Here is a 25693-nt window from a genome sequence, read left to right as displayed (position 1 = left end):
GGGGTCTGAGCAGATTATTTGTCGCAATTGTAAACGCAATAAAATGGTGGTCCGATAATCCAGGATTATGAGGAAAAACATTAAGATCCACAACATTTATTCCATGGGACAAAACTAGGTCCAGAGTATGACTGTGGCAGTGAGTAGGTCCAGAGACATGTTGGACAAAACCCACTGAGTCGATGATGGCTCCGAAAGCCTTTTGGAGTGGGTCTGTGGACTTTTCCATGTGAATGTTAAAGTCACCAAAAATTAGAATATTATCTGCTATGACTACAAGATCCGATAGGAATTCAGGGAACTCAGTAAGGAACACTGCATATGGCCCAGGAGGCCTGTAAACAGTAGCTATAAAAAGTGATTGAGTAGGCTGCATAGATTTCATGACTAGAAGCTCAAAAGACGAAAACGTCATTGTTTTTTTTTTTGTAAATTGAAATTTGCTATCGTAAATGTTAGCAACACCTCCGCCTTTGCCGGATGCACGGGGGGTTTGGTCACTAGTGTAACCAGGGGGTGAGGCCTCATTTAACACAGTAAATTCATCAGGCTTAAGCCATGTTTCAGTCAGGCCAATCACATCAAGATTATGATCAGTGATTAGTTCATTGACTATAACTGCCTTGGAAGTGAGGGATCTAACATTAAGTAACCCAATTTTGAGATGTGAAGTATCACAATCTCTTTCAATAATGGCAGGAATGGAGGAGGTCTTTATACTAGTAAGATTACTGAAGCGAACACCGCCATTTTTAATTTTGCCCAACCAAGATCGAGGCACAGACACGGTCTCAATGGGGAAAGCTGAGCTGACTACGCTAACTGTGCTCGTGGCAGACTCCACTAAGCTGGCAGGCTGGCTAACAGCCTGTTGCCTGGCCTGCACCCTATTTCATTGTGGAGCTAGAGGAGTTAGAGCCCTGTCTATGTTCGTAGATAAGATGAGAGCACCCCTCCAGCTAGGATGGAGTCCGTCACTCCTCAGCAGGCCAGGCTTGGTCCTGTTTGTGGGTGAATCCCAGAAAGAGGGCCAGTTATCTACAAATTCTATCTTTTGGGAGGGGCAGAAAACAGTTTTCATCCAGCGATTGAGTTGTGAGACTCTGCTGTAGAGCTCATCACTCCCCCTAACTGGGAGGGGGCCAGAGACAATTACTCGATGCCGACACATCTTTCTAGCTGATTTACACGCTGAAGCTATATTGCGCTTGGTGACCTCTGACTGTTTCATCCTAACATCGTTGGTGCCGACGTGGATAACAATATCTCTATACTCTCTACACTCGCCAGTTTTAGCTTTAGCCAGCACCGTCTTTAGATTAGCCTTAACGTCGGTAGCCCTGCCCCCTGGTAAACAGTGTATGATCGCTGGATGATTAGTTTTAAGTCTAATACTGCGGGTAATGGAGTCGCCAATGACTAGGGTTTTCAATTTGTCAGAGCTAATGGTGGGAGCCGTCGGCGTCTCAGACCCCACAACGGGAGGAGCAGAGACCAGAGAAGTCTCGGCCTCCGACTCCGACTCGCTTAACGGGGAGAACCGGTTGAAAGTTTCTGTCGGCTGAATAAGCGACACCGGTTGAGCATTCCTACAGCGTTTCCCTCCAGAAGCCATGAGAAAGATGTCCGGCTGCGGGGACCGTGCGAGGGGGTTTATACTAACGTTACTATCTGTACTTGCTGGTGGCACAGACGCTGTTTCATCCTTTCCTACACTGAAATGACCCTTGCCTAACGATTGCGTCTGAAGCTGGGCTTGCAGCACAGCTATCCTTGCCGTAAGGCGATCGTTCTCCTGTATATTATGAGTACAACGACTGCAATTAGAAGGCATCATGTTAATGTTACTTAGCTTCGGCTGTTTGAAGTCCTGACGAACCATGTCCAGATAAAACCTCCGGGGTAGGAAAGTTGAATGAAAAAAAAAGTTGAGTGAGGGAAAAAGTAAAAATATACGGTAATGAAAAAGTAAAAACCGTCAGGTAGCAAAGTAAAAACGGCAACAAAAACGCACAACAGCGTAAACAAGTCTGCAAGTTGTGACCGGAAACCTGATTAGCTCTTCCTTCGGCCCAGTCCAGAATGAACTTCTGCGCAGAGACTGTATTCCAATGCCAGTGACTTCCTTTGTCAGCACAGTTCTGATAGGGTTGTCTTGTCCAGGTAAAGGCTTGAAGATGTCATTGCATTTGATTGGCGTCTCTTGCGTAGTTTGGTTTTTGCATGCCATCTCAATCTGTCTCACCTCATGTTCATTACTGACCTCTCCACTTCCACCCTCTGTGATGTACAGCTCTGTAAAGATCTTATTGAGAAGGCTTCCTTGGACAGCTATTCCTTCAAACACACACTGAAACTTCTTCTTCAGGTTGGATTTGAGTTTATGTTGTCAAGAAGTACATCTAAAGACAAAATCGTGTATAAAAAAAATCAAACAGACTTCTGTTTTATGTTCCTCAGGAAGTGAAGTGTGATCCCCCTCTCTGGACCTGCTTCTCATCTTCAGCATCCACCACTTCCTCATCCTCTCTCTGACTCTAAGCATTCTGGGAGATCTGGACTCAGAATCCTCTTGAAACTCTTCAGTTCTTTCTTCACTAAAGTGATGACAGTCTCTTCAACTGGCTGAGAAAGAGATGTTAAGATAACTGTTCATTTTTTTTTTTACATTTAGGTGTAATTCATTCTGCACAAGCAACTGAATCCAACCAATACAAAAACATGTTAATTAAAATCATATTTGGCCTTCTTTTCAGCAGTTTTTACGTTTAGGAAAACCCATTGGGAATTCAGACTAAAGATTTCAGTTCAATTCTATTTCTATGTAAGACAGCTCACTGATACTTTTTTTATTTCACCTTTACTTAACTAGGCAAGTCAGTTAAGAACAAATTCTTATTTTCAATGATGACCTAGGAATAGTGGGTTAACTGCCTTGTTCAGGGGCAGAATGACAGATTTTTACCTTGTCAGCTCCAAGATTTGATCTTGCAACCTTTCAGTTACTAGTCCACTAGGCTACCTGCCGCCCCATGAGGAATATCAAGTCCAGGTCTGTTGTATGACTTTGGGAAGACTGACCACTGGAAATATATAATAAAATACCAAAGTCTGTAACGGGCGTCGTATAGAGGGGACCAAAGCGCAGCGTGTTGAGTGCTCATTATGACATTTATTAACTTAAAAACACTAATGACAAAATAACAAACGATCAACATACAGTTCTGTCAGGTACAGAGACTAAACAAAATGCAACTGCCCACAAACACAGGTGGGAAAAAAAAACTACTTAAATATGATCTCCAATTAGAGGCAATGAGGACCAGCTGCCTCCAATTGGAGATCAACCCCCCCCAAAAAAACATAGAAATAGAAGCTTAGAATTAAGCAAATATAGAAAACCACCCCAAAACACCCCCTGTCACGCCCTGACCTACTCTACTATAGAAAATGACATCTTACAAGGGTCAGGATGTGACAAAGTCGCTCTTTCAGTTTTAATTCTGAGTGTTGTTTTTCTTTGACAGTGCTTTTTATTTTCAATAAGACCAAGTTCTTACCATGCAACATCAGTTCCCTATATATGTATATTATTTAACCTTTATTTAACTAGGCAAGTCAGAACAAATTCTTGTTTACAATGACAGCCTACTAGGGAACACTGGGTTAACTGCCTTGTTCAGGGGCAGAACAAAATATTTTTAACTTGTAACCTCAGGGATTCGATCCAGCAACCTTTTGATTACTGGCCCAAAGCTCTAACCACTAGGCTACCTGCTTCTCGAAATTATACATGTCAATACCACAGGCGGCCCACTGGTACCTTAACTGGGGAGGACGGGCTCGTAGTAACATTATTATGATCCGTCCATCTCTCAGCAGCCTCCTATTGTTATTATACACGTCAATACCAAGAGACCCGGACCCTTCAGGTCTTACCCTTGTTTAGTAGAGAAGTCTCCAACACTGAAGGTTAATGGTTTCCCCATAGACTGTTCACTCTTCACGGATACATAGCTGGGTACAAGGGAGTCTGGTCTCTCCTGATGAATTTTTGCTTCAGCACAACACCAAAACACCTTTGATCAGTGATTTGTTCCCCATTGAGTAAAATTGGCTGAGCACTTTATGTGGATACATTTCAGCACAGGAAATTTCCTAACAATACAAAAGAAATCTCTCAGCCTAAAGCTTCAATGTACAGGTCGTTCTATTTTTAGAGGCAGTGGTCCCTTCCTCTCTCTCCCCAAAGACACTCATTTTAGAGGCAGTGGTCCTCTCCTCTCTCTCCCCAAAGACTCATTTTAGAGGCAGTGGTCATCTCCTCTCTCTCCCCAAAGACACTCATTTTGGAGGCAGTGGTCCTCTCCTCTCTCTCCCCAAAGACTCATTTTAGAGGCAGGGGTCCACTCCTCTCTCTCCCCAAAGACACTCATTTTAGAGGCAGTGGTCCACTCCTCTCTCTCCCCAAAGACACTCATTTTAGAGGCAGTGGTCTCCTCCTCTCTCTCCGAAAGACACTCATTTTAGAGGCAGTGGTCCCCTCCTCTCTCTCCCTAAATACACTCATTTTAGAGGCAGTGGTCCCCTCCTCTCTCTCCCCAGACACTCATTTTAGAGGCAGTGGTCCCCTCCTCTCTCTCCCCAAAGACACTCATTTTAGAGGCAGTGGTCCCCTCCTCTCTCTCCCCAAAGACACTCATTTTAGAAGAAGTGGTCCCCTTCACAGAGAGACTTGTTTAAGAGTCAGTAGTCCCCTCCTCTCTCTTATTTTAGTAGCCTGCACAGAATAAATATGCAGAAGAAAGTAAAATAAGTTCAAAAATATCAACTGTATAAGAATGAACATCATTTTTAGTGTGCTATTGTTGTGTAAATGTCAGATTAGCCAACTTCACTCTAAACTAAATTAAAATGTATTTCCTCTCTCTCTCTCTCTCTCTCTGGAACACAGCAGCCTAGAAACGTGCTGGTCTACATTCTATCCAATCCATTTATACAAAAGCCCTAGAAGGACCGGGAAATACATTACAATTCAAAGCACTATTACTGTACAAATTGGACAACAATCTTTGCAAGTTGCCATGCAAAATGTAAGAAAGGTTGCTGCAAAATCAAGCATTTTTGCCCCTAACTATAACAAAAACATTCAGCAAATTCCTGGAGGGACTGACTTCATCATATTATCTACCTACCTTCTTTCTTACCATGTACTCCTCCTTTTAAACAGTTAGTGTGTCACGTATTTCGTTGTGTTGAGGAAAGGAGGACCAAAATGCAGCAGGATTGTGGACACATGTTTATTCCTGATAAAAACAGGTAAGGTATCCACTTGAAGAAAAAGCAAAACAATAAACAATACTCACAACGGCAACAGTGTGGCAGGCTCAAACAAACGCAGTGCACACAACAATCTCCCACAAAAGACACATACAAACACACCCTAATATATGGGACTCTCAATCAAAGGCAAATGACAACACCTGCCTTCAATTGAGAGTCCCAACCCCAATTGACCACACATAGATATACAACAGCTAGATCAATCATAGACATACATAACAAGGAACAGTGCCCAAAAACCCCGGAATACACAAATCAAATCCCCTACAACAAACACACCACCCCGAATACCATAAAACGAATACCCTCTGCCACGTCCTGACCAAACTACAATACCAATTAACCCTTATACTGGCCAGGACGTGACATAGTGACAAATTAAGACTTTTCTATAAGATCTTTTTTATCTGTTCAATGTGATTGTATGTCTCCAGAATAGATACTGTTACAACCCAACCCTGTCTAACTAAAGCGTTCTATGTAAGTACAGCACATGGATATAGTGTATTACTCTGGTGTTACACAAACAGACACGCACACCAGAAACTCTCTCTCTCACACACACACACACACAGACACACACACACACACACACACACACACACACACACACACACACACACACACACACACACACACACACACACACACACACACACACACACATACACACACACACAATTTTACAGTTGTGATCTATTTGTCCCCTCTGTGTTGAGCTCTGCTCTCTTTCCTGTCTCCATCCTCCATCTGTTTCCAACTGAGTACACCAAGTTTGGTACATTTGACTCATTGCCAACCTTTCTAAAAATGAAGTTGTTAAAAAGGATAATCCGAGTTAACTTCAGAGAGTAGCCATTCCATAAGGGAAATATGCAAATACATGCTGAAACAGGCCAATAGAATCTGACTTCCTTGTGCTTGGCTCTGCCCACCTTCTCCCTTGTTCGGCTCACCGTGTGAGAGTCGTGGTGTAGGAACCAGTTGGTCCACATTGTGTCACCACTGATACACTTCCTCCCTGTATGAACACAGATCAGACCTGCAGGGCTCAAATGCGACCACTTGGGCAGCCTGGTCTCATAGACTTGACATAACATTTTACATGTATATCTGGGACACTCAAATGAGTATGATATGTTATGTTTGGTATGGTTACATAAGACAGATGGTTACTTAAGGCAAAAAATGAAAGAAGAGTGGTTGGTTGGGGTAGATGGGTAGGTGTATAATGCGAATGTCTAGCAACCCAAAGGCTGTGAGTTTGAATCTCATAACGGACAACTTTAGCATTTTAGCTAATTATCAACTTCTTAACTACTTACTACATTTTAGATACTTTGCAACTACTTAGCATGTTAGCTGAAACCTAACTCTTTTAGCTAACCCTAATCTTAACCCTAACCCTTAGCCAACTAGCTAACATAAGCCACCTAGCTAGAATTCGTAACATATTCTGTTTTGCAAATTCTTAACATATAAGACGAATCATAATTATTAACATATCATAAGAAATTGGTGATGGATAACAACAAATTAATACATACCATATGAAACATAACATACAAAATAAATTGAGTTTCCCAGATTAAAGTAAAGAATAATACGAAATTCTCAGAGACCAGGTTGCAGCCAGCTAGTCAGTCAGTGGATGATGCTATGGCAGTGCCAGAAAGCGCAACACATTTCAATAATAATTCAAGAGCAGCCTTGTAACTTTGTCCTCCCTACGATCCTCATCCCTGCACACCTCTACCGTCTTGCTTTCTCCTAAAATAAATAATATGCATTATGGAAAGATTATTTGAATTTGGTTCAGGATTTTCCATTAACAAAGTAAAATTATACAGTTGTTTTAATATGAGCACAAGCATTTCAGAGGTACAGTTTTGGCCAGAATACATTTGTTATGTCCAACTAATGATTTTACTCTTTATCTTTTTACCAATTTAACCAAATTCCAGTGGCTTCTATTTTTGTGAACAAGTTTGTTCGATGATTTTCACTAATAATATTCATTAACAATTGAAACATGTCAGCAAATACATTTATAGCGTTTTAAAAATACAAGTTATTTTTATTGTAATGGCAAAGTATTTCAGTTTTTAATTACAACTGTCGGTTTTAATAACCTGTAATATAAAGCTGAAAGACCAATATACTAAAACGAATATTATTATACATCAATTGTAGATATACTAGATGTGTTTTAGTTTTATTTGTTCTAATAAAAATAATTTATGCATATCAAGTTGAGAATAAAACTGATCTCACGAATAAGCTTGCATGTGATTGTATGTGACGCTCGGGGTCGCAGTTTGCATGAACAATGGAAAACAAAATTGCATCCTCTCCAACCCCATCACGTCGTTTGCCTAGTCCACGGTGCGTAAAGCCACGGTACCACGGTGCGTAAAGCAGGTCACACACCTGCCCCCGAACCAACACCGAACTGTGATCTTTTCTTCCCACGTCTAATTTTCGATTGGACAACTTTCTCCCACGTGTGTCGGCCGGAGATGCTTAAATATGCCCCCAGAGACCAAATGATTGTACTCGTGGTTTAGTGTTATGAATTGCCTCTTGATACGGACCTATTAAAAGAACCAACTGCCTGCCACAGGATGACATCGTTAATCGGAGGACTCGTCTTTTGCATTTCCTTCCTTGCCCTGGAAGTCCAAGCAACATACCGACCTTTTGGAGGATACCATCCTCGGCAGCATCAGGCAGACAGCCCTATCGTGCCACGGCAAACGTTTCAGCGGAGCTTCCAACAGCAACAACCATTTCAGAGTGTTCAGCAAGGTCAGCAACATATTGGGAATGTTCAGCAACCAGCTCAGTTATCTCAGAATCAAAGAACTATTGATTTGGGAGGTTGGTTCATTTTCATGCATTGTCCATTATTCTGTAGAGAGGCCTATGCTTTCTGTCTATAGTGCGCAGACAGCGGTAGCCGATATTTGGAATAGTCCGCGCAGATTGCTGTTTATATTCAATTATATTTGAGAGTATGGTATATTTAAATTTGAGATAATTTGGCATTGACGTCCATGTATGATGTGCATTAAAGTTTCGAATGTAATCAAATCTCCTGTATTGGCCAGTCGTCTGGAATTACAGAATAAAGAATTCTGTAAATGATTTGATACTGTAAATATACATTCTTATCTTGTCAGACAATAACATACATTTAGAAATTCATTAGTAGGAAAATGTTACCAAATAGCACACTGAAGGAAGGACTGTCAATGTGTAGGCTAACTTACTCAGTCCTTTGGGCTAAATTAAACCTTCCGGCTGTTATATTTAAAAGTTCAGAACCCATTAAAGTTACATTGTCAGAAATGGAAAACAAGATACTGTATGATGTCGGTTACTACTGTAGAAATTTTATTTTTCATCTTTATTTTGTATTTTTCATCAGCTTTTTTGCATCTATACTCAATTGGTAGCAGACAGGACCGGTTCTTAAGGCTAGCAGACAGGACTGATTCTTAAGGCTAGCAGACAGGACCGGTTCTTAAGGCTAGCAGACAGGACCGATTCTTAAGGCTAGCAGACAGGACCGATTTTTAAGGCTAGCAGACAGGACCGATTCTTAAGGCTAGCAGACAGGACCGATTCTTAAGGCTAGCAGACAGGACCGATTCTTAAGGCTAGCAGACAGGACCGATTCTTAAGGCTAGCAGACAGGACCGATTCTTAAGGCTAGCAGACAGGACCGGTTCTTAAGGCTAGCAGACAGGACCGATTCTTAAGGCTAGCAGACAGGACCGGTTCTTAAGGCTAGCAGACAGGACCGATTCTTAAGGCTAGCAGACAGGACCGATTCTTAAGGCTAGCAGACAGGACCGGTTCTTAAGGCTAGCAGACAGGACCAATTCTTAAGGCTAGCAGACAGGACTGATTCTTAAGGCTAGCAGACAGGACCGATTCTTAAGGCTAGCAGACAGGACCGGTTCTTAAGGCTAGCAGACAGGACCGGTTCTTAAGGCTAGCAGACAGGACCGATTCTTAAGGCTAGCAGACAGGACCGATTCTTAAGGCTAGCAGACAGCCTCTTACTGATGCTTAAGGCTATACGCGTTTATTTTGTACTTCACGTCATCACCATGTAAGCCATAGGCGCTGGAGGCAACCAAAAACAATAACCTGCATCTTCCTCCCTCGTGGTGGCCCCAAAGCACATGGCAATAATCACTAGTACCAGCAGCCACACAGGATAATGGCCACCAGTCATGTACCTCCAGCTCACTGCACCACCCCTTCGACCTGCACCCACACCCCCATCATCAGTGCTGTCACAGGTATAAGAAGAAAAAAATGTCAAATCGGACACCCCCACCCCTCCCTTCTGTTGGTGCCCCTTTCTTTTTCCAATCTCTTATCTTGTTCAATGATTGAGCAGGTGCTGTGATAAAAGTCACTATTTTTTTTATTTATTTCCTCTGCAGGTGAATCTTGAGAGAAATAGGATAAACATGTGCTTACTATACTACATTGGATGAATTGAACTGATTTCCAAGTTGAAATTGTACCTTTATTTAGCTAGGTAAGTCAGTTAAGAACACATTTTTATTTACAATGACAGCCTACCCGGGGAACAATAGAAAGACAGATTTATTTTTTTTTTTACTTTGTCAGCTTGGGGATTCAACCCTGCAACCTTTCGGTTACTGGCTCAATGCTGTAACCGCTAGGCTATCTGCCGACCCAAGTTACCATGTTTACTTCCCTCAGAAAAGGTCAGAAACAAAGCTTTGTTTAATCTCGTATCCAATCCTAATCCACTTTACTTCAGATTCCTTTATTACTTCAGATTCCTTTACACTTTTATTTTTACTGCTTTATTTTGTAGCATATCATTGCTGTGTGTAAAGAAGCATGCACGATTGCACGCTTAAAAACTAACTATCCCATCCAATCTTTTTTTAAATAGTAGAACATGTCAAGGTGACTTGCTAAAACCTTATTAAGCAACTCCAGGCCTGAATGTGAAACCTGAATGTGTTTGATATCTACTGAATGTACAAAACATTAGGAACACCTGCTCTTTCCACGACATAGACTGACAAGGTGAATCCAGGTGAAAGCTATAAATCGTTATTGATGTCACTTGTTAAACCCACTTCAATCAGTGTAGATGATTTTGAGATATGGATTGTGTATGTGTGCCATTGAGAGGGTGAATGCACAAGACAAAATATTTAAGTGCCTTTGAACAGGGTATGGTAGTAGGTGCCAGGCGCACCGGTTTGAGTGTGTCAAGAACTGCAACAATGCTGGCTTCTTCCATGCTCAAAAGTTTCCAGTGTGTATCAAGAATGGCCCACCACCCAACGGACATCCAGCCAACTTGACACAACTGTGGGAAGCATTGGAGTCAACATGGGCCAGCATCTCTGTAGAACACTTTAAACACCTTGTAGAGTCCATACCCCGATGAATTGAGCCTGTTTTCAGGGCAAAATGTGGTGCAACTCAATATTAGGAAGTTGTTCCTAATGTTTTGTACACTCAGTGTATAATGACAGAGGAACTCTGGCTAGCAGTACCCTGTCAAAGTGTGTAGAGCAAACCATTTCACCCTCTGTGGTAAAAACCTATGTCACGTTCTTTTCCCTCGCAGAAACCCATTGCAAAAGCCGCCCCCTAGATCTGGTGTTCATCATCGACAGCTCCCGTAGCGTACGCCCCCAAGAATTTGAGAAGGTCAAAATCTTCTTGGCTGACATGGTCGACACCCTCGAGATTGGTGCAGACGCCACACGTGTGGCCGTTGTCAACTACGCTAGCACAGTGAAGATTGAGTTCCTGCTCAAGACGCACTTCGACAAGCCGGGCCTGAAAGCAGCGTTGGCGCGCATCGAATCCTTAGCGGCTGGCACCATGACGGGGCTAGCCATCAAGACGGCCATGGAGGAGACCTTCACCGAGGGATCGGGCGCCCGGCTAACCAACAAGAACATCGCCAAGGTGGCCATCATCGTGACGGACGGGCGGCCCCAGGACACGGTGGAGGAGGTGGCCGCCGCGGCGAGGGCGGCAGGCATCGAGATCTACGCAGTCGGGGTGGACAGGGCGGACATGAAGTCCCTGCGTCTCATGGCCAGTCTGCCATTGGACGAACACGTGTTCTACGTGGAGACCTACGGCGTCATCGAGAAGCTCACGTCCAAGTTCAGGGAGACCCTGTGTGGTAAGAGAATGAGGCTAGTGCTAAGGCGAGAGATAAGTCATGTTTGCAAGTCCTTCTATAATAGCGGTGCACAATTGAATAAGAGCCTCAGTCCTGCTGGCTTTAGTTTCTTTCAGTCCTTGACACCTACTGATGTTACTGACCACCCAGGAAACATACCTGGTTTCCCAGTTCTAAACTAGCTGTTGGATTCCCAGTTCAGTTCTAAACTAGTTGTTGGATTCCAGGTCTAAACTAGTTGTTGGATTCCCAGGTCTAAACTAGTAGTTTGATTCATTTACATTACATTTTATTCATTTAGTAGACGCTCTTATCCAGAGCGACTTACAGTAGTGAATGCACACATTGCATACATGTTTTATTTTTTTTGTACCGGTCCCCCATGGGAATCGAACCCACAACCCTGGTGTTGCAAACACCATGCTCTACCAACTGAGCCACACAGGACCCAGGTCTAAATTAGTTGTTGGATTCCCAGGTCTAAACTAGGTTTTGTTTAAAAATCAAGAATGGAAACCAGCAGATGCGGCTCTCGAGGACTGGTGATGTGCACCTGTACCCAAAAAACATTGACTAATAGTAATAATTCTTTCAACATTTAATGTGAAACAGTGATAAAAAATGTTTTGGATTCCATATGATAACCCTCAATTGACCAATTGGAAAGTAATTCATAATTTACCTGAATTAATTCTAACCTGATTAATCCTGTTCAAGGTGATGATGTTGTCAGACTAAACCAATCATCTGTGAGGATGTTTGTTTACAGGTGTGGACGCCTGTGCCCTGGGACACGACTGCGACCACATATGTGTCAACAACAACAGCAACAACTCGTACGGCTGCAAGTGTCGAGAAGGCTATACACTGAATGCAGACAAGAAAACATGCTCACGTAAGGACCACAAGCCTCTATCGGGAATGTGGGTAGCACTTTGCTCGATAGGTACCTACATAAGGACTTCATAACACATTCATAACCCATGAATAACCCATATATGAGCAAGCATTTCCCAACAACCACAGGTTGATTTTTGTGATACTTATACTGCAGAGTTCAACGATTGTTGACATAAGTATTTATGAAATGCTCATGTACTGCTTATGAAGGTGTTATGTTATGTATGAGTTATGAATGTATTATGAAGTCCTTATGTAGGTAGCCTTCAAATAAAGTGTTACCGGAATATTTTTGTGTGTAGGGGACATTTTTACTGTATTTATTGTGTAATACAGAAATGGGAGGGTAACAAAACAAGCCTTTTATTTAGGGACAAAGGTCAATATTAATGTGAAAGATTTTGTCTTATGTTTACACTTGGCAGCAGGTTCTTTGCAAAACCAAAACCAGAACCAGAACCAAAACCAAAACCAGAACCAAAACCAGAACCAGAACCAAAACCAAAATGGATCAGGTTCCAACGGTTGGTGCACCTTTATTTCAGAATTCATAGGCTAGAAATCCAAAGTGCTGCTGTTATGGTATGCATGCCCAGTGCTTGAAGTGGACTGAAATAGATGCCACAGTCATTCTGGCTGCTGGTACTATTATATTTATTATTCTACAAGAGGTGCAGGAACTCATGATGTGGAACATTTAAGGTGCCCCCGGAACTCAGTCCCTGTGTGTTCCTGCCAAAGTCAAGCACTGTGCATGCCACTATCCAATGCGTTTACGCCATTTTTGCTAGCTAACATTGCTTTGTCCCCTCTTCACCTTATACGGCTAATACATGGTGAGTTTGTTGTGATGCGATGGCGTGGCTTATTTAGCATTAAAACCCACAGAGCTGCAGAGTAGCCCGGGCTGCAGGGCTAGAGCTCTCGACCTGCCTTGGTTATCGACGGTTCCAAGAGCGTCCGCCTGGACAACTTTGAGCTGGTGAAGAGTCGGCGCTGGCACTGTACAGGTTGGCCTGATCCAGTACACTAGCTGAGTCCGGACCGAGTTCACCTTAAACCACCACCAAGGCTTTGAAGAAGGCGGTGAGAGGTGTTCAGGGGTCATGGGGTCCATGAGCGTTCTGGCCCTGCTCCACCTGCTGGACAGGAGCTTCACACAGGGAGAAGGCACCAGGCCAAAGTGCCCCGGGTGGCCATCGTGCTGACGGATGGACAGTTGCAAAACGACATCTCGGAGCATGCCAGGAACCTTAAAGAGCAGGGTGAGAGACCTTTTTCTTAAACAGTATAATGTAACACCATTTTATTGAGTTGAACATATCTGAAGTTGTAAGATGACAACTCCAAACTCTAAAATGACTCACTTCTTTTTTTGTTCATCCAGTACATTTTTTGAGTTCATTATATGAATGCATGTTTCCTCCTACCATAGCTGTGTAATACTTAAACATCCAATCCCATGTATATCATGCACCCTATCACAGTTTTGAGTTTGTCAAAAGAGTGACCTTTGTCCTGTCCTGTCTTCCTTCTCTCTTTCCTCAGGTGTGGAGATGTACGTGGTGGGTAAAACGGAGGAGAGCGAGCTCCTGGAGATAGCCTCTGAGCCCCACAGCCAGCATTACGTTCACTCGGCTAACTTTAGCACCGTGGACTTCATAGCTCACGCCTTAAAGAGCAAGTTCTGCCACTATAAGGAAGAAGGAAGTGGATGAGCATGGGAAGGTGCAGCATGAGCTAGATCCTTCTCCTGGATCCAGCTAGATCCAGGAGAAGGACCCAAAGGAGCCTGGTCGACTGACTTGTGTTTGGCCTCATACGTTTGTTGGACTGATGCCCGGGTATTTGAAATTGCATGCAGTCACCTGTGGTTTGTTTCACATCTACGGGAGACCTTGAAAAATCAAAGTACACATGATGGGTTTGTGTTATGATGAACAAGTGCTTGAATGAATGGCTGGCCTACTGCCTTGGTTAAAGCTTGAATGAATGGCTGGCCCTACTGCCTTGGTTAAAGCTTGAATTAATGGCTGGCCTACTGCCTTGGTTAAAGCTTGAATGAATGGCTGGCCTATTGCCTTGGTTAAAGCTTGAATGAATGGCTGGCCTACTGCCTTGGTTAAAGCTTGGATTAATGGCTGGCCCTACTGCCTTGGTTAAAGCTTGAATGAATGGCTGGCCTACTGCCTTGGTTAAAGCTTGAATGAATGGCTGGCCTATTGCCTTGGTTAAAGCTTGGATTAATGGCTGGCCCTACTGCCTTGGTTAAAGCTTGAATGAATGGCTGGCCTACTGCCTTGGTTAAAGCTTGAATGAATGGCTGGCCTACTGCCTTGGTTAAATCTTTGAAGTGATTGTTAACCTTTTGCGAAACCCAATTGATTTACCATTGACTTCCCCTCAATGATCTAAAAAAGCTTTACCTGATCTTTAACTAACTACTTGACATCACTTGACTGTGTGCATTGTCTGTATTGGAAGTTTTGACTTTACATTAGGTCAACTAGTTGTAACACTTTACATTACGTTGCTCCAATAACCTCATAGTAACAGGGAATTGTAATATTTGATTGCATTGTGCAATTTGTAACTACACTACAATTAGTTTCATTGTTACCACTATGGAAAAAGATTTTAATAGATCCCTAGGTGTGGAAGAAGTGACACTTTATGTTTCTAGCTACTGTGTAGCACATGGGGCTGCTGAGGGGAGGACAGCTCATAATAGATGCTGGAATGGAGTAAATGGAATGGCATCAAACACATGGAAACTATGTGTTTGCTGTATTTGATACCATTTGGGACCATTCCACCTATACCGCTCCAGCCATTACCACGAGCCCATCCTACTCAACCAACCTCCTGTGCGTAATTCTGAGTAGCCTATCATATTTAGACGACCAAAATAATACAGGAAAAGCTAACCGATAAGTTGTTTATTGGTAACTGCAGTAACTTACATTCATTACTTTTATTCATTGATGTCTTTTTCAGAGGACGCGAATGAGATGAGCGGGAATGAGCTGAGTGAAGACGCCTGTATGTGTGAGGCTCAGATTGCGTTCCAGATGAAGATGCAATCCACCATTAAGCAGCTGACCAACAAACATATCCTTTTAACCTCACCGGTCGTTTTTATAATGGGTCAGAGTGGTATTTATATAGGGCTTTACACAAGATCTCAAAGCCACTACCACCAGCTGCAATGTTGTATGGCCATGCGTATATTGGTCTACTTTGAACTGTTACACTTCTCTATTACACTTCAGTGTATGTATTGAAGAAGACAAGTCATTTCCTTGACTGTTATTTCCACTTGATGACCTATCGAGGAAAGTGACCCAGTTTGGAGGCAGGCGTTGATTCTGAAGAAGAGGATGCTGCAAAGAGACCATTCAGAGTTCACCCAGTTAACCTCAATCTAAAATGGCTGTATAGTTTTCCTCTTTTAGCGACCGTCATTATTGACAACAGTCCATTTTGGAGTTATCGTACTGTATACCCTCCTTCAATATATGTGTTTTTAGATCTAAAACAATGTATTTATCATTGAATGACATGGCCAATAATGTTCCATTTGCTCACAACAGATGTCCCCATTTCATTTCATTTTTTAAAGCTAGGAACAAAGACCAAAGTTGACTTTTTTTTTTGCACAATATTTGTCTCCCCATGGTGGCACCTTTCCAGTTTAACATCATTCCATCGTCCACCACATCACCTATAATAAAGAGGAAGCAATACAGGCTCCATCACTGACAAGTGATTTGCTTCCTTATTGTGGTGCAAGATAAATGAAAGACAAGACACACGAAATGTAATTTCTGTCAATATATGGTGTTCTATTGTTCTATTTTCTAGTGTTCTATTTTGGATATTTGTACAAATGTACACATTAAATACATATTTTGAACAAATCTCATTAACATTGTTTCTGTCCATATTTTTGGTCATAAAGATTAAAGTGCTACATTCATGTATTGTATATACGTCAAGCACAATATAAAAAACATAACAAATACCTTTGCTGGCTGTCTCCAAGTCCACCAGCTACTAAACAATTTGTATTGAGAATAATTAACCCCACTAAAAAAGGAGAGACTGAAAAGGGATTGTCAAGTTCATATATGCCATTTCGCAGACACTTTTATCCAAAGCAACTTTAGAGGTCATTCTTGCAAACTTACATCCAAAGTGAATACAGTTGTAACTACATGTTCATGTATGGGTGCTCGTGTGAATCAAACCCTCAAACCTGGTGTTGCAAGCACCATGACCTACCAACTGAGAGCCATACATGACCAAAGAATTTTACAGTCTAGCTGGATGATAAAAAGTAGGCACATAATGATGCCAAACATTTCCCAGACTGAGCCATACTGTAGATATTCTAATACATGGCTCTGGCATTTCCCATTTCAGAAGTGTTGACATACACAAATGTGAACAGTGCATGGAGATAATACATTTGGAATAAAGAGACAAACATGCAGAAGGGAGTGCAACGAAAAAGGACTACAACACAACACAGATATAAATAATGATGGACTACAATTACCACAATGTTGTGAGCGGAAGCCTCAAGAAAGCTTTCCGGTGTGTGGTTACCAGGGATACCGATGAAAGCAACGTCGAAGTGCTGCAAAAAAAAACTGGCTTGTGAATTTAGTTTATGAAGGAAACCCATAGTTATGAGAAGAAAAACTTTTTCACCTATGAATGTATCTTGCGATGAGTTTGCTAGCTATATTCTACAATAGTTTGCTTGTAAACTGTTTGACAACGGTGACTGAATCTCCAGCTAGTTAACGTTATTTCCATAACCTAGCTAGCAAATTGCTAGCGTTAGCTCTCTAACATCGCTAGCTGGCTAACGTTAGCTTTAGCAAGCAAATTCTAGTGAACGTGTGTTGGGTCACTTGCCAACAACGATGTTTATTTATCTCAGTAAGAAGGTAGGCATCCATTTCGGTGACATTTAGCTGTCTGATAGTTTTGTTGATACGCGTGAAGCTTCCATACGTCTCTCACTTGTTGCCTATCAAGACGAGAGCCGCATCAACATGCCATTATGATTAGGCTAATATTGTATTCATCACCATCATGCACACAGACTCTTGCATGCTTGAGCCAGCCATTTATTGCTAGGTAGCTTGGTATGAGACCTGCAAACTAACGTTAGTCATACTGTGCATATTACTACCTGGGGTAGCAAGCACATTTTTCAGAGCCTGTTGGCATAAGCAATACAATCAATGTCCCTTTTGCCTACAACAGTAACAACCAGTTATAATCAATTTGATATAAATGCACAATCCTCTTCCCCTCTCAGATTGCCATCCCCAACAACATACGGCTGAAGTGTGTGTCATGGAACAAAGACCAAGGCTTTATAGCCTGTGGAGGGGATGAGGGTCTTCTCAAAGTCCTGAAGCTGGAGACACAGACAGGTGAACTGGCTTTCCAACACAAGTTACCTCTATAAATTGAGATTTGCTGAGAGTACCATCTGAGCTATGTTATGTAATGTTTCCAAACCCATTTGATTCAGATTAATTTTAGTTATTTAGCAGACACTTTTATCCAGAGTGATTTACAGGAGCAATTAGGTTTAGTGGCTCAATGCTCTTTACCGTGATGCTACCTGCCTCCCAGATTCCAAATGTTTGTGAAACAGAGCTAGAGTAGCTAATTGTATGTGAAAAACAATTTAAAACCAAAATCAGCTTGGCAACAGTAGACATATTCTGCCAGCAGTATTATGTCAATTAGAAAGTAGGATGGTGAGTTTCTTTCTGAGCTTTACCTCAGTGTGTTACCTAAAAGGCTCAGACTTTTCTGTTTCCATTGGCACGCATGTCTCACAGGACCATGGCCCCAGCGGACTTGCTCTGACTTGGGGCTAAAGCCTGGCCACCGGTACTTTTCAGCTGGCATTTACAGAACAATGGCTAACTGTGGACTTGTAACACCATGTCACAAAGCAACTGTCTTGATGATGCAGAGGTTGTTGATTCTGCTCACCCCAAGTCTTTAGTGTCACACTCCCAATGGAAACACAATTACACTAGAGCCTACATTAACATAAAACACTGGTGTGGGGTAAGTCTTAGGTGGAAGTGCAGCATAATGGTGTCAGGAACCAATTTGCTCGGGCATCTCTGTATTAGGCTACTTTAGAGCTATGGTATGATTCAAGAAGCTTGTGATGTTGACAGGCTTATTTAACTCACTATAGGCTAGATAATCAAATCAAATGTTATTGGTCACATACACGTGTTTAGCAGATGTTATTGTGGGTGTAGCGAAATGCTTGTGCTTCTAGTTCCGACAGTGCAGTAATATCTAACAAGTAATATCTAACAATTTCACGACAAATACGTAATGCACACAAATCTAAGTAAAGGAATGGAATTAAGAATATCTAAATATATGGACGGGATATATAAATATATGGACGAGATTGGCTTGTTTTAGGCTTGAGCCTTTCAAATCATGCAAAAATGTGCACCTTTTGTATCCAGAGAAGAAGAAACACTTAGGGAATAATGACTTAGTGTTAGGAATTACTGTACTAGTATCCTATAAAGGAATTTGGAGTGTCTTATATATGTAAGTAGCCTAAACAATAGTTTTGTCACTCTTGTTCTCTTTGGGGCTGTGAACTTTCAACAGACGATGCCAAACTCAAAGGACTTGCAGCACCCAGCAATTTGTCAATGAATCAGACACTTGAAGGCCACAGTGGTAAGTAAAGCGCTATTATGCCTCTTTCTGGGAGCCAGTGGGACCTCTGAACTCTGTTTGTTGTTTGGTATGACACAGGTGCAGTCCAGGTTGTGACGTGGAATGAGCAGTACCAGAAGCTCACCACGAGTGACCAGAATGGTCTCATTATTGTGTGGATGCTCTACAAAGGTAGGCTACGTACTGATACTAATGTATGGGGGGGTTGGTCAAACGCAAGATCCATCAGGATGCCTGTGGTCAGAAAGACTGTAGGTGTATTACACTTGAAGGATATGTCAAGTCAGAGAAACACTTCAGCCATCTTGAAGCCGTCTCAGTGTTGTCCATTTCTGTTGACTATTTAATGTATGACATAATGATATGGTGTGTGACCAGGTGATGATTATAATGATATGGTATGTGAATAGGTAATGATTATAATGATATGGTATGTGAATAGGTAATGATTATAATGATATGGTGTGTGAATAGGTAATGATTATAATGATATGGTGTGTGAATAGGTGATGATTATAATGATATGGTGTGAATAGGCTGGTGGGACTATGTGATGATTATAATGATATGGTGTGTGAATAGGTGATGATTATAATGATATGGTGTGTGAATAGGGGATGATTATAATGATATGGTGTGAATAGGCTGCTGGTACGAGGAGATGATTAACAACAGGAACAAGTCCGTGGTGAGGAGCATGAGTTGGAATGCAGACGGCCAGAAGATTTGTATTGTTTACGAGGACGGGGCAGTCATTGTTGGATCTGTAGATGGTAAGTGCTCCTCTCTTTAACAGAGATTAAGCCTAGTCTTGGGCTAAGAAACACTTCCAAAAGAGGATGACCTAAGAATTGTTTTTCTAATTCATACACTGGGTCCATCGGGTTATTTCAGTTTTAACAGTTAGAACAAGTTGTCATTGCATTGCTATTGATTTCTCACACCCATTGGAAAGTATAATGATAATGAGAAAAGCATCATGACGAATATGGCACATGGTTGTTTTATAATGGATGTGTTTTGTCTTTTTAGGTAACCGAATCTGGGGGAAAGAGCTCAAGGGAATTCAGCTCGCTCACGTGGCCTGGTCACCAGATAGCAAGATCCTCCTTTTTGGGATGGCCAATGGGGAAATCCACATCTACGACAATCAGGGAAACTTCATTGTAAGTCTGGTAGCCTTTGAAAAAGATAGCAACACCCCAAAAGTAACGATAGATAGCGCTTTTTGTACACTTAGTAAAGGTGCACATTTCAATTGTTTTAGAGTGTTTAATGCAACTTCTGAAGAGTGTATAACTTAGTTCTTAGAGACAATCATTATGTTGCAGATGAAGATGACGGTCAGCTGTCTGCATAACGTGACTGGAGCCATCAGTATCGCAGGGATCCACTGGTACGCAGGGTCAGAGGGCTACGTGGAGCCAGACTGCCCCTGCCTGGCCATCTGCTTCGATAACGGACGGTGTCAGGTCATGCGATACGAGAGCGATGAAAGTGAGTGAATTGGTTCAGAACTTATGTGAAACAGCACAGTTAAAAATATATGGCAAATAGAAATCAAACTGGATAGACATCAGAAAAAGATGGATGAGGTTGAGGAAGGACAAAATATAACTATTGTAAAATAGATTGTGTCCATAAAATGTATATTGTATGTATAAGCTGGAAGTAGAAGCCTGGGTGTTGTTCATTAGTTTGTTCCAATTAATAGAAGGGTGGTTAAGTTAGTGGAAAATAATAAAGGAGAATATAATAAATAAATGAAATGTAAAAAAATATGTATATGTATGTGTCTATGTACAGTTGAAGTCGGAAGTTTACAAACACTTAGGTTGGAGTCATTAAAATTAATTTTAAACCACTCCACAAATTTCTTGTTAACAAACTATAGTTTTGGTAAGTCGGTTAGGACATCTACTTTGTGCATGACACAAGTAATTTTTCCAACAATTGTTTACAGACAGATTATTTCACTTATAATTCACTGTATCACAATTCCAGTGGGTCAGAAGTTTACATACACTAAGTTGACTGTACCTTTAAACAGCTTGAAAAATGTCATGCTTTAGAAGCTTCTGATAGGCTAATTGACATAATTTGAGTCAATTGGAGGGGTACCTGTGGATGTATTTCAAGGTCTACCTTGTGAGCAATTTCCAAACGGCTGAAGGTATCACGTTCAACTGTACAAACAATAGTACGCAAGTATAAACACCATGGGACCACACAGCCGTCATACCGCTCAGGAAGGAGACGCGTTCTGTCTCCTAGAGATAAACGTACTTTGGTGCGAAAAGTGCAAATCAATCCCAGAACAACAGCAAAGGACCTTGTGAAGATGCTGGAGGAAACGGGTACAAAAGTATCTATATCCACAGTAAAACGAGTCCTATATCGACATAACCTGAAAGGCCGCTCAGCAAGGAAGAAGCCACTGCTCCAAAACCGCCATAAAAAAGCCAGACTACTGTTTGCAACTGCACATGGGGACAAAGATAGTACTTTTTGGAGAAATGTCCTCTGGTCTGTTGAAACAAAAATAGAACTGTTTGGCCGTAATGACCATCATTATGTTTGGAGGAAAAAGGGAGAGGCTTGCAAGCCGAAGAACACCATCCCAACCTTTTAGCACGGGGGTGACAGCATCATGTTGTGGGGGTGCTTTGCTGCAGGAGGGACTGGTGCACTTCACAAAATAGATGGCATCATGAGGATGGAAAATGACATGGATATATTGAAGCAACATCTCAAGACATCAGTCAGGAAGTTAAAGCTTAGTCGCAAATGGGTCTTCCAAAAGGACAATGACCCCAAGCATACTTCCAAAGTTATGGCAAAATGGCTTAAGGACAACAAAGTCAAGGTATTGGAGTGGCCATCACAAAGCCCTGTCCTCAATCCTATAGAAAATCTGTGGGCAGAACTGAAAAAGCTTGTGCAAGCTAGGAGGCCTACAAACCTGACTTAGTTACACCAGCTCTGTCAGGAGGAATGGGCCAAAATTCCCCCAACTTATTGTGGGAAGTTTGTGGAAGGCTACCCAAAACGTTTGACCCAAGTTAAACAATTTAAAGGCAATGCTACCAAATACTAATTGAGTGTATGTAAACTTCTGACCCATTGGGAATGTGATGAAAGAATTTAAAGCTGAAATAAATCATTCTCTCTACTATTATTCTGACATTTCACATTCTTAAAATAAATTTGTGATTCTAACTGGCCTAAAACAGGGAATGTTTACTATGATTAATTGACAGGAATTGTGAAAAACTGAGTTTAAATGTATTTGGCTAAGGTGTATGTAAACTTCCGACTTCAACTGTATGTATATAAACTCAGCAAAAAAAAGTAACGTCCTCTCACTGTCAACTGTGTTTATTTTCAGCAAACTTAACATGTGTAAATATTTGTTTTAACATTACAAGATTCAACAACTGAGATGTAAACTGAACAAATTCCATAGACATGTCACTAACAGATATGGAATAATGTGTCCCTGAACGAAGGGGGGTTCAAAATCAGAATTAACAGTCAGTATCTATCAGGTTTGGCCACCAGCTGCATTAACTACTGCAGTGCATCTCCTCCTCATGGACTGCACCAGATTTGCCAGTTCTTGTTGTGATATGTTACCCCACTCTTCCACCAAGGCACCTGCAAGTTCCTGGACATTTCTCGGGGGGAGTGGCCCTAGCCCTCACTCTCCGATCCAACAGGTCCCAGACGTACTCAATGGGATTGAGATCCGGGCTCTTCGCTGGCCATGGAAGAACACTAACATTCCTGTCTTGCAGGAAGTCACACACAGAACGAGCAGTATGGCTGGTGGCATTGGATGGTCATGTCAGGATGAGCCTGCAGGAAGGGTACCACATGAGGGAGGAGGATGTCTTCCCTGTAACGCGCAGCGTTGTGATTGCCTGCAATGACAACAAGCTCAGTCCGATGATGCTGTGACACACCGCCCCAGACCATGACGGACCCTCCACCTCGGTCCAGAGTACAGGCCACGGTGTAATGCTCATTCCTTCGCAGATAAACACGAATCCGACCATCACCCCTGGTGAGACAAAACCACGACTCGTCAGTGAAGAGCACTTTTTGCTAGTCCTGTCTGGTCCAGCGATGGTGGGTTTGTGCCCATAGGCGATGTTGTTGCCGGTGATGTCTGGTGAGGACCTGCCTTACAGGCCCTCAGTCCAGCCTCTCTCAGCACTGATGGAGGGATTGTGTGTTCCTGGTGTAACTCGGGCAGTTGTTGTTGCCGTCCTGTACCTGTCCCGCAGGTGTGATGTTCAGATGTACCGATCCTGTGCAGGTGTTGTTACACGTGGTCTGCCACTGCAAGGACGATCAGCTCTCTGTCCTGTCTCACTGTCTTAGGCATCTCACAGTACAGACATGGCAATTTATTGCCCTGGCCACATCTGCATGCCTCCTTGCAGAATGCCTAAGGCACGTTCACACAGATTAGCAGGGACCCTGGGCATCTTTCAGTCAGTAGAAAGACATCTTTAGTGTCCTAAGTTTTCATAACTGTGACCTTAATTGCCTACCGTCTGTAAGCATCTTAACAACCATTCCACAAGTGCATGTTCATTAATTGTTTATTGTACACTTGTTCAATAAACCATGGGAAACGGTGTTTAAACCCTTTACATTTTAGTCATTTAGCAGACGCTCTTATCCAGAGTGACTTACAGTAGTGAATGCATACATTACATTTCATACGTTACATTTCATACATTTATTTATTTTTTCTTTATTTTTTCTCGTACTGGCCCCCCGTGGGAATCGAACCCACAACCCTGGCATTGGAAACACCATGCTCTACCAACTGAGCCACAGGGAAGATCTGTGAAGTTATTTGGAATTTTTACAAATTATCTTTGAAAGACAGGGTCCTGAAAAGGGCCGTCTCTTTTTTTGCTGAGTTTATATACAGTGCATTCGGAAAGTTTTCAGACCACTTGACTTTTTCCACATTTTGTTACGTTACAGTCTTGTTCTAAAATGGATTCAATAGTCTTTTCCCCTCATCAATCTACACACAATACCTCATAATGACAAAGCAAAAACAGGTTTTTAGAATTTTTTGCTAATGTATTAAAAATAAAAAAATAGAATATCACATTTACATAAGTATTCAGAACCCTTACTCAGTTATTTTTTGATGCACCTTTGGCAGCGATTGCAGCTTCGAGTCTTCTTGGGTATGACGTTACAAGCTTGGCACACCTGTATTTGGGGATTCTCACATTCTTCTCTGCAGATCCTCTCAAGCTCTGTCAGGTTGGATGGGGAGCGTCGCTCCACAGCTATTTTCAGGTCTCTCCAGAGATGTTCGATCAGGTTCAAGTCCAGGCTCTGGCTGGGCCACTCAATTGCATTCAGAGCCTTGTCTTGAAGCCACTCCTGCGTTGTCTTGGTTGTGTGCTTAGGGTCATTGTCCTGTTGGAAAGTGAACCGTCACCCCAGTCTGAGGTCCTGAGCAGGTTTTCATCAAGGATCTCGCTGTACTTTGCTCCGTTCATCTTTCCCTCAATTCTGACTAGTCTCCCAGTCCCTGCCACTGAAAAACATCTCCACAGCATGATGCTGCCAACACCATGCTTTACCGTAGGGATGGTGCCAGGTTTCCTCCAGATGTGACGCTTGGCATTCAGGCCAAGGAGTTCAATCTTGGTTTCATCAGACCAGAGAATCTTGTTTCTCATGGTCTGTAGAGTTTTTAGGGGCCGTTTGGCAAACTCCAAGTGGGCTGTCATGTGCCTTTTACTGAGGAGTGGCTTCCGTCTGGCCACTCTACCATAAAGACATGAGTGCTGCAGAGATGGTTGTCCTTCTGGAAAGTTCACCCATCTCCACAGAGGAACTCTGGAGCTCTGTCTGAGTGACCATTGAGTTCTTGGTCTCCTCCCTGACTAGGGCCCTTCTCCCCTGATTGCCCTTTTTGGCCGGGCGGCCAGCTCTAGGAAGAGTCTTGGTGGTTCCAAACTTCTTCCATTTAAGAATGATGGAGGCCACTGTGTTCTTGGGGACCTTCAATGCTGCAGAAATGTTTTGGTACCCTTCCCCAGCTCTTTGCCTCGACACAATCCTGTCTCGGAGCTCTACAGACAATTCCTTCGACCTCATGGCTTGGTTTTTGCTCTGTCATGCACTGTCAACTGTTGGACCTTATATAGACAGGTGTGTGCCTTGCCAAATCATGTCCAATCAGTTGAATTTTACAATCAGGTTGTGGGAACATCTCAAGGATGATCACTGGAAACAGGATGCACCTGAGCTCAATTTCAAGTCTCATAGCAAAGGGTCTGAATACTTATGTAAATAAGGTGTTTCAGTTTTTATTTTTAATACATTTGCAAAATGTTCAAAAAAACTGTTTTACCCTTTGTCATTATGGGGTATTGTGTGTTGATTGATGAGGAAAATGTTTTATTTAATCAATTTTAGAATAAGGCTGTAACGTGTGTGTGTGTGTGTGTG

The 25693-nt window shown here is 42.3% G+C and overlaps 2 protein-coding genes across 7 annotated transcripts in view; both read left to right on the top strand.

Annotated features, from left to right (window-relative positions):
* Positions 1-7689: 7689 nt before the first annotated feature.
* Positions 7690-16374, top strand: matn3b (matrilin 3b). Of its 5 annotated transcripts, none has more exons than XR_003871517.1 (6): positions 7690-8223; positions 10979-11548; positions 12318-12443; positions 12874-12972; positions 13337-13713; positions 13997-15200. XR_003871517.1 is itself a non-coding variant. In XM_029730820.1 (6 exons), exons 1-6 carry the CDS (start codon positions 7968-7970, stop codon positions 15812-15814), a joined length of 1209 nt encoding a protein of 402 aa, XP_029586680.1. In that variant the 5' UTR covers positions 7695-7967; the 3' UTR covers positions 15815-16374. The 5 variants fall into 5 exon arrangements, 4 of the variants coding, with proteins under 4 accessions (XP_029586682.1, XP_029586680.1, XP_029586679.1 ...); XM_029730820.1 differs by lacking the exons at positions 13337-13713; positions 13997-15200 and adding exons at positions 15446-15559; positions 15768-16374 and having other exon boundaries at positions 7695-8223; positions 12877-12972; XM_029730819.1 differs by lacking the exons at positions 13337-13713; positions 13997-15200 and adding exons at positions 15446-15559; positions 15768-16374 and having other exon boundaries at positions 7697-8223.
* A 691-nt stretch (positions 16375-17065) lies between these two features.
* Positions 17066-25693, top strand: part of wdr35 (WD repeat domain 35) — a 42471-nt gene continuing 33843 nt past the window's right edge. For both annotated transcript variants that reach the window (XM_029730818.1, XM_029730817.1), the window contains exons 1-7: positions 17066-17406; positions 17784-17901; positions 19127-19198; positions 19277-19369; positions 19843-19971; positions 20231-20364; positions 20530-20695. In XM_029730818.1, coding sequence (XP_029586678.1) covers positions 17383-17406; positions 17784-17901; positions 19127-19198; positions 19277-19369; positions 19843-19971; positions 20231-20364; positions 20530-20695 — 736 coding nt within the window. In that variant the 5' untranslated portion in view covers positions 17066-17382. The remainder of the gene's footprint in view (positions 17407-17783; positions 17902-19126; positions 19199-19276; positions 19370-19842; positions 19972-20230; positions 20365-20529; positions 20696-25693) is intronic.

This window comes from Salmo trutta, chromosome 33 (assembly GCF_901001165.1).
Source record: "Salmo trutta chromosome 33, fSalTru1.1, whole genome shotgun sequence".
NCBI classification, from domain to species: Eukaryota; Metazoa; Chordata; class Actinopteri; order Salmoniformes; family Salmonidae; genus Salmo; species Salmo trutta.
This window is presented reverse-complemented; position numbering and strand designations above follow the sequence as displayed.

Excerpts from the sequence above, each read along its gene's own strand:
- matn3b (XM_029730819.1), top strand. The coding sequence starts at position 7,968 with ATGACATCGTTAATCGGAGGACTCGTCTTTTGCATTTCCTTCCTTGCC. Across the intron at positions 11,549-12,317 it reads GTTCAGGGAGACCCTGTGTG|GTGTGGACGCCTGTGCCCTG; the intron begins GTAAGAGAATGA and ends GTTTGTTTACAG. Across the intron at positions 12,444-12,873 it reads AGACAAGAAAACATGCTCAC|CAGGTTCTTTGCAAAACCAA; the intron begins GTAAGGACCACA and ends TACACTTGGCAG.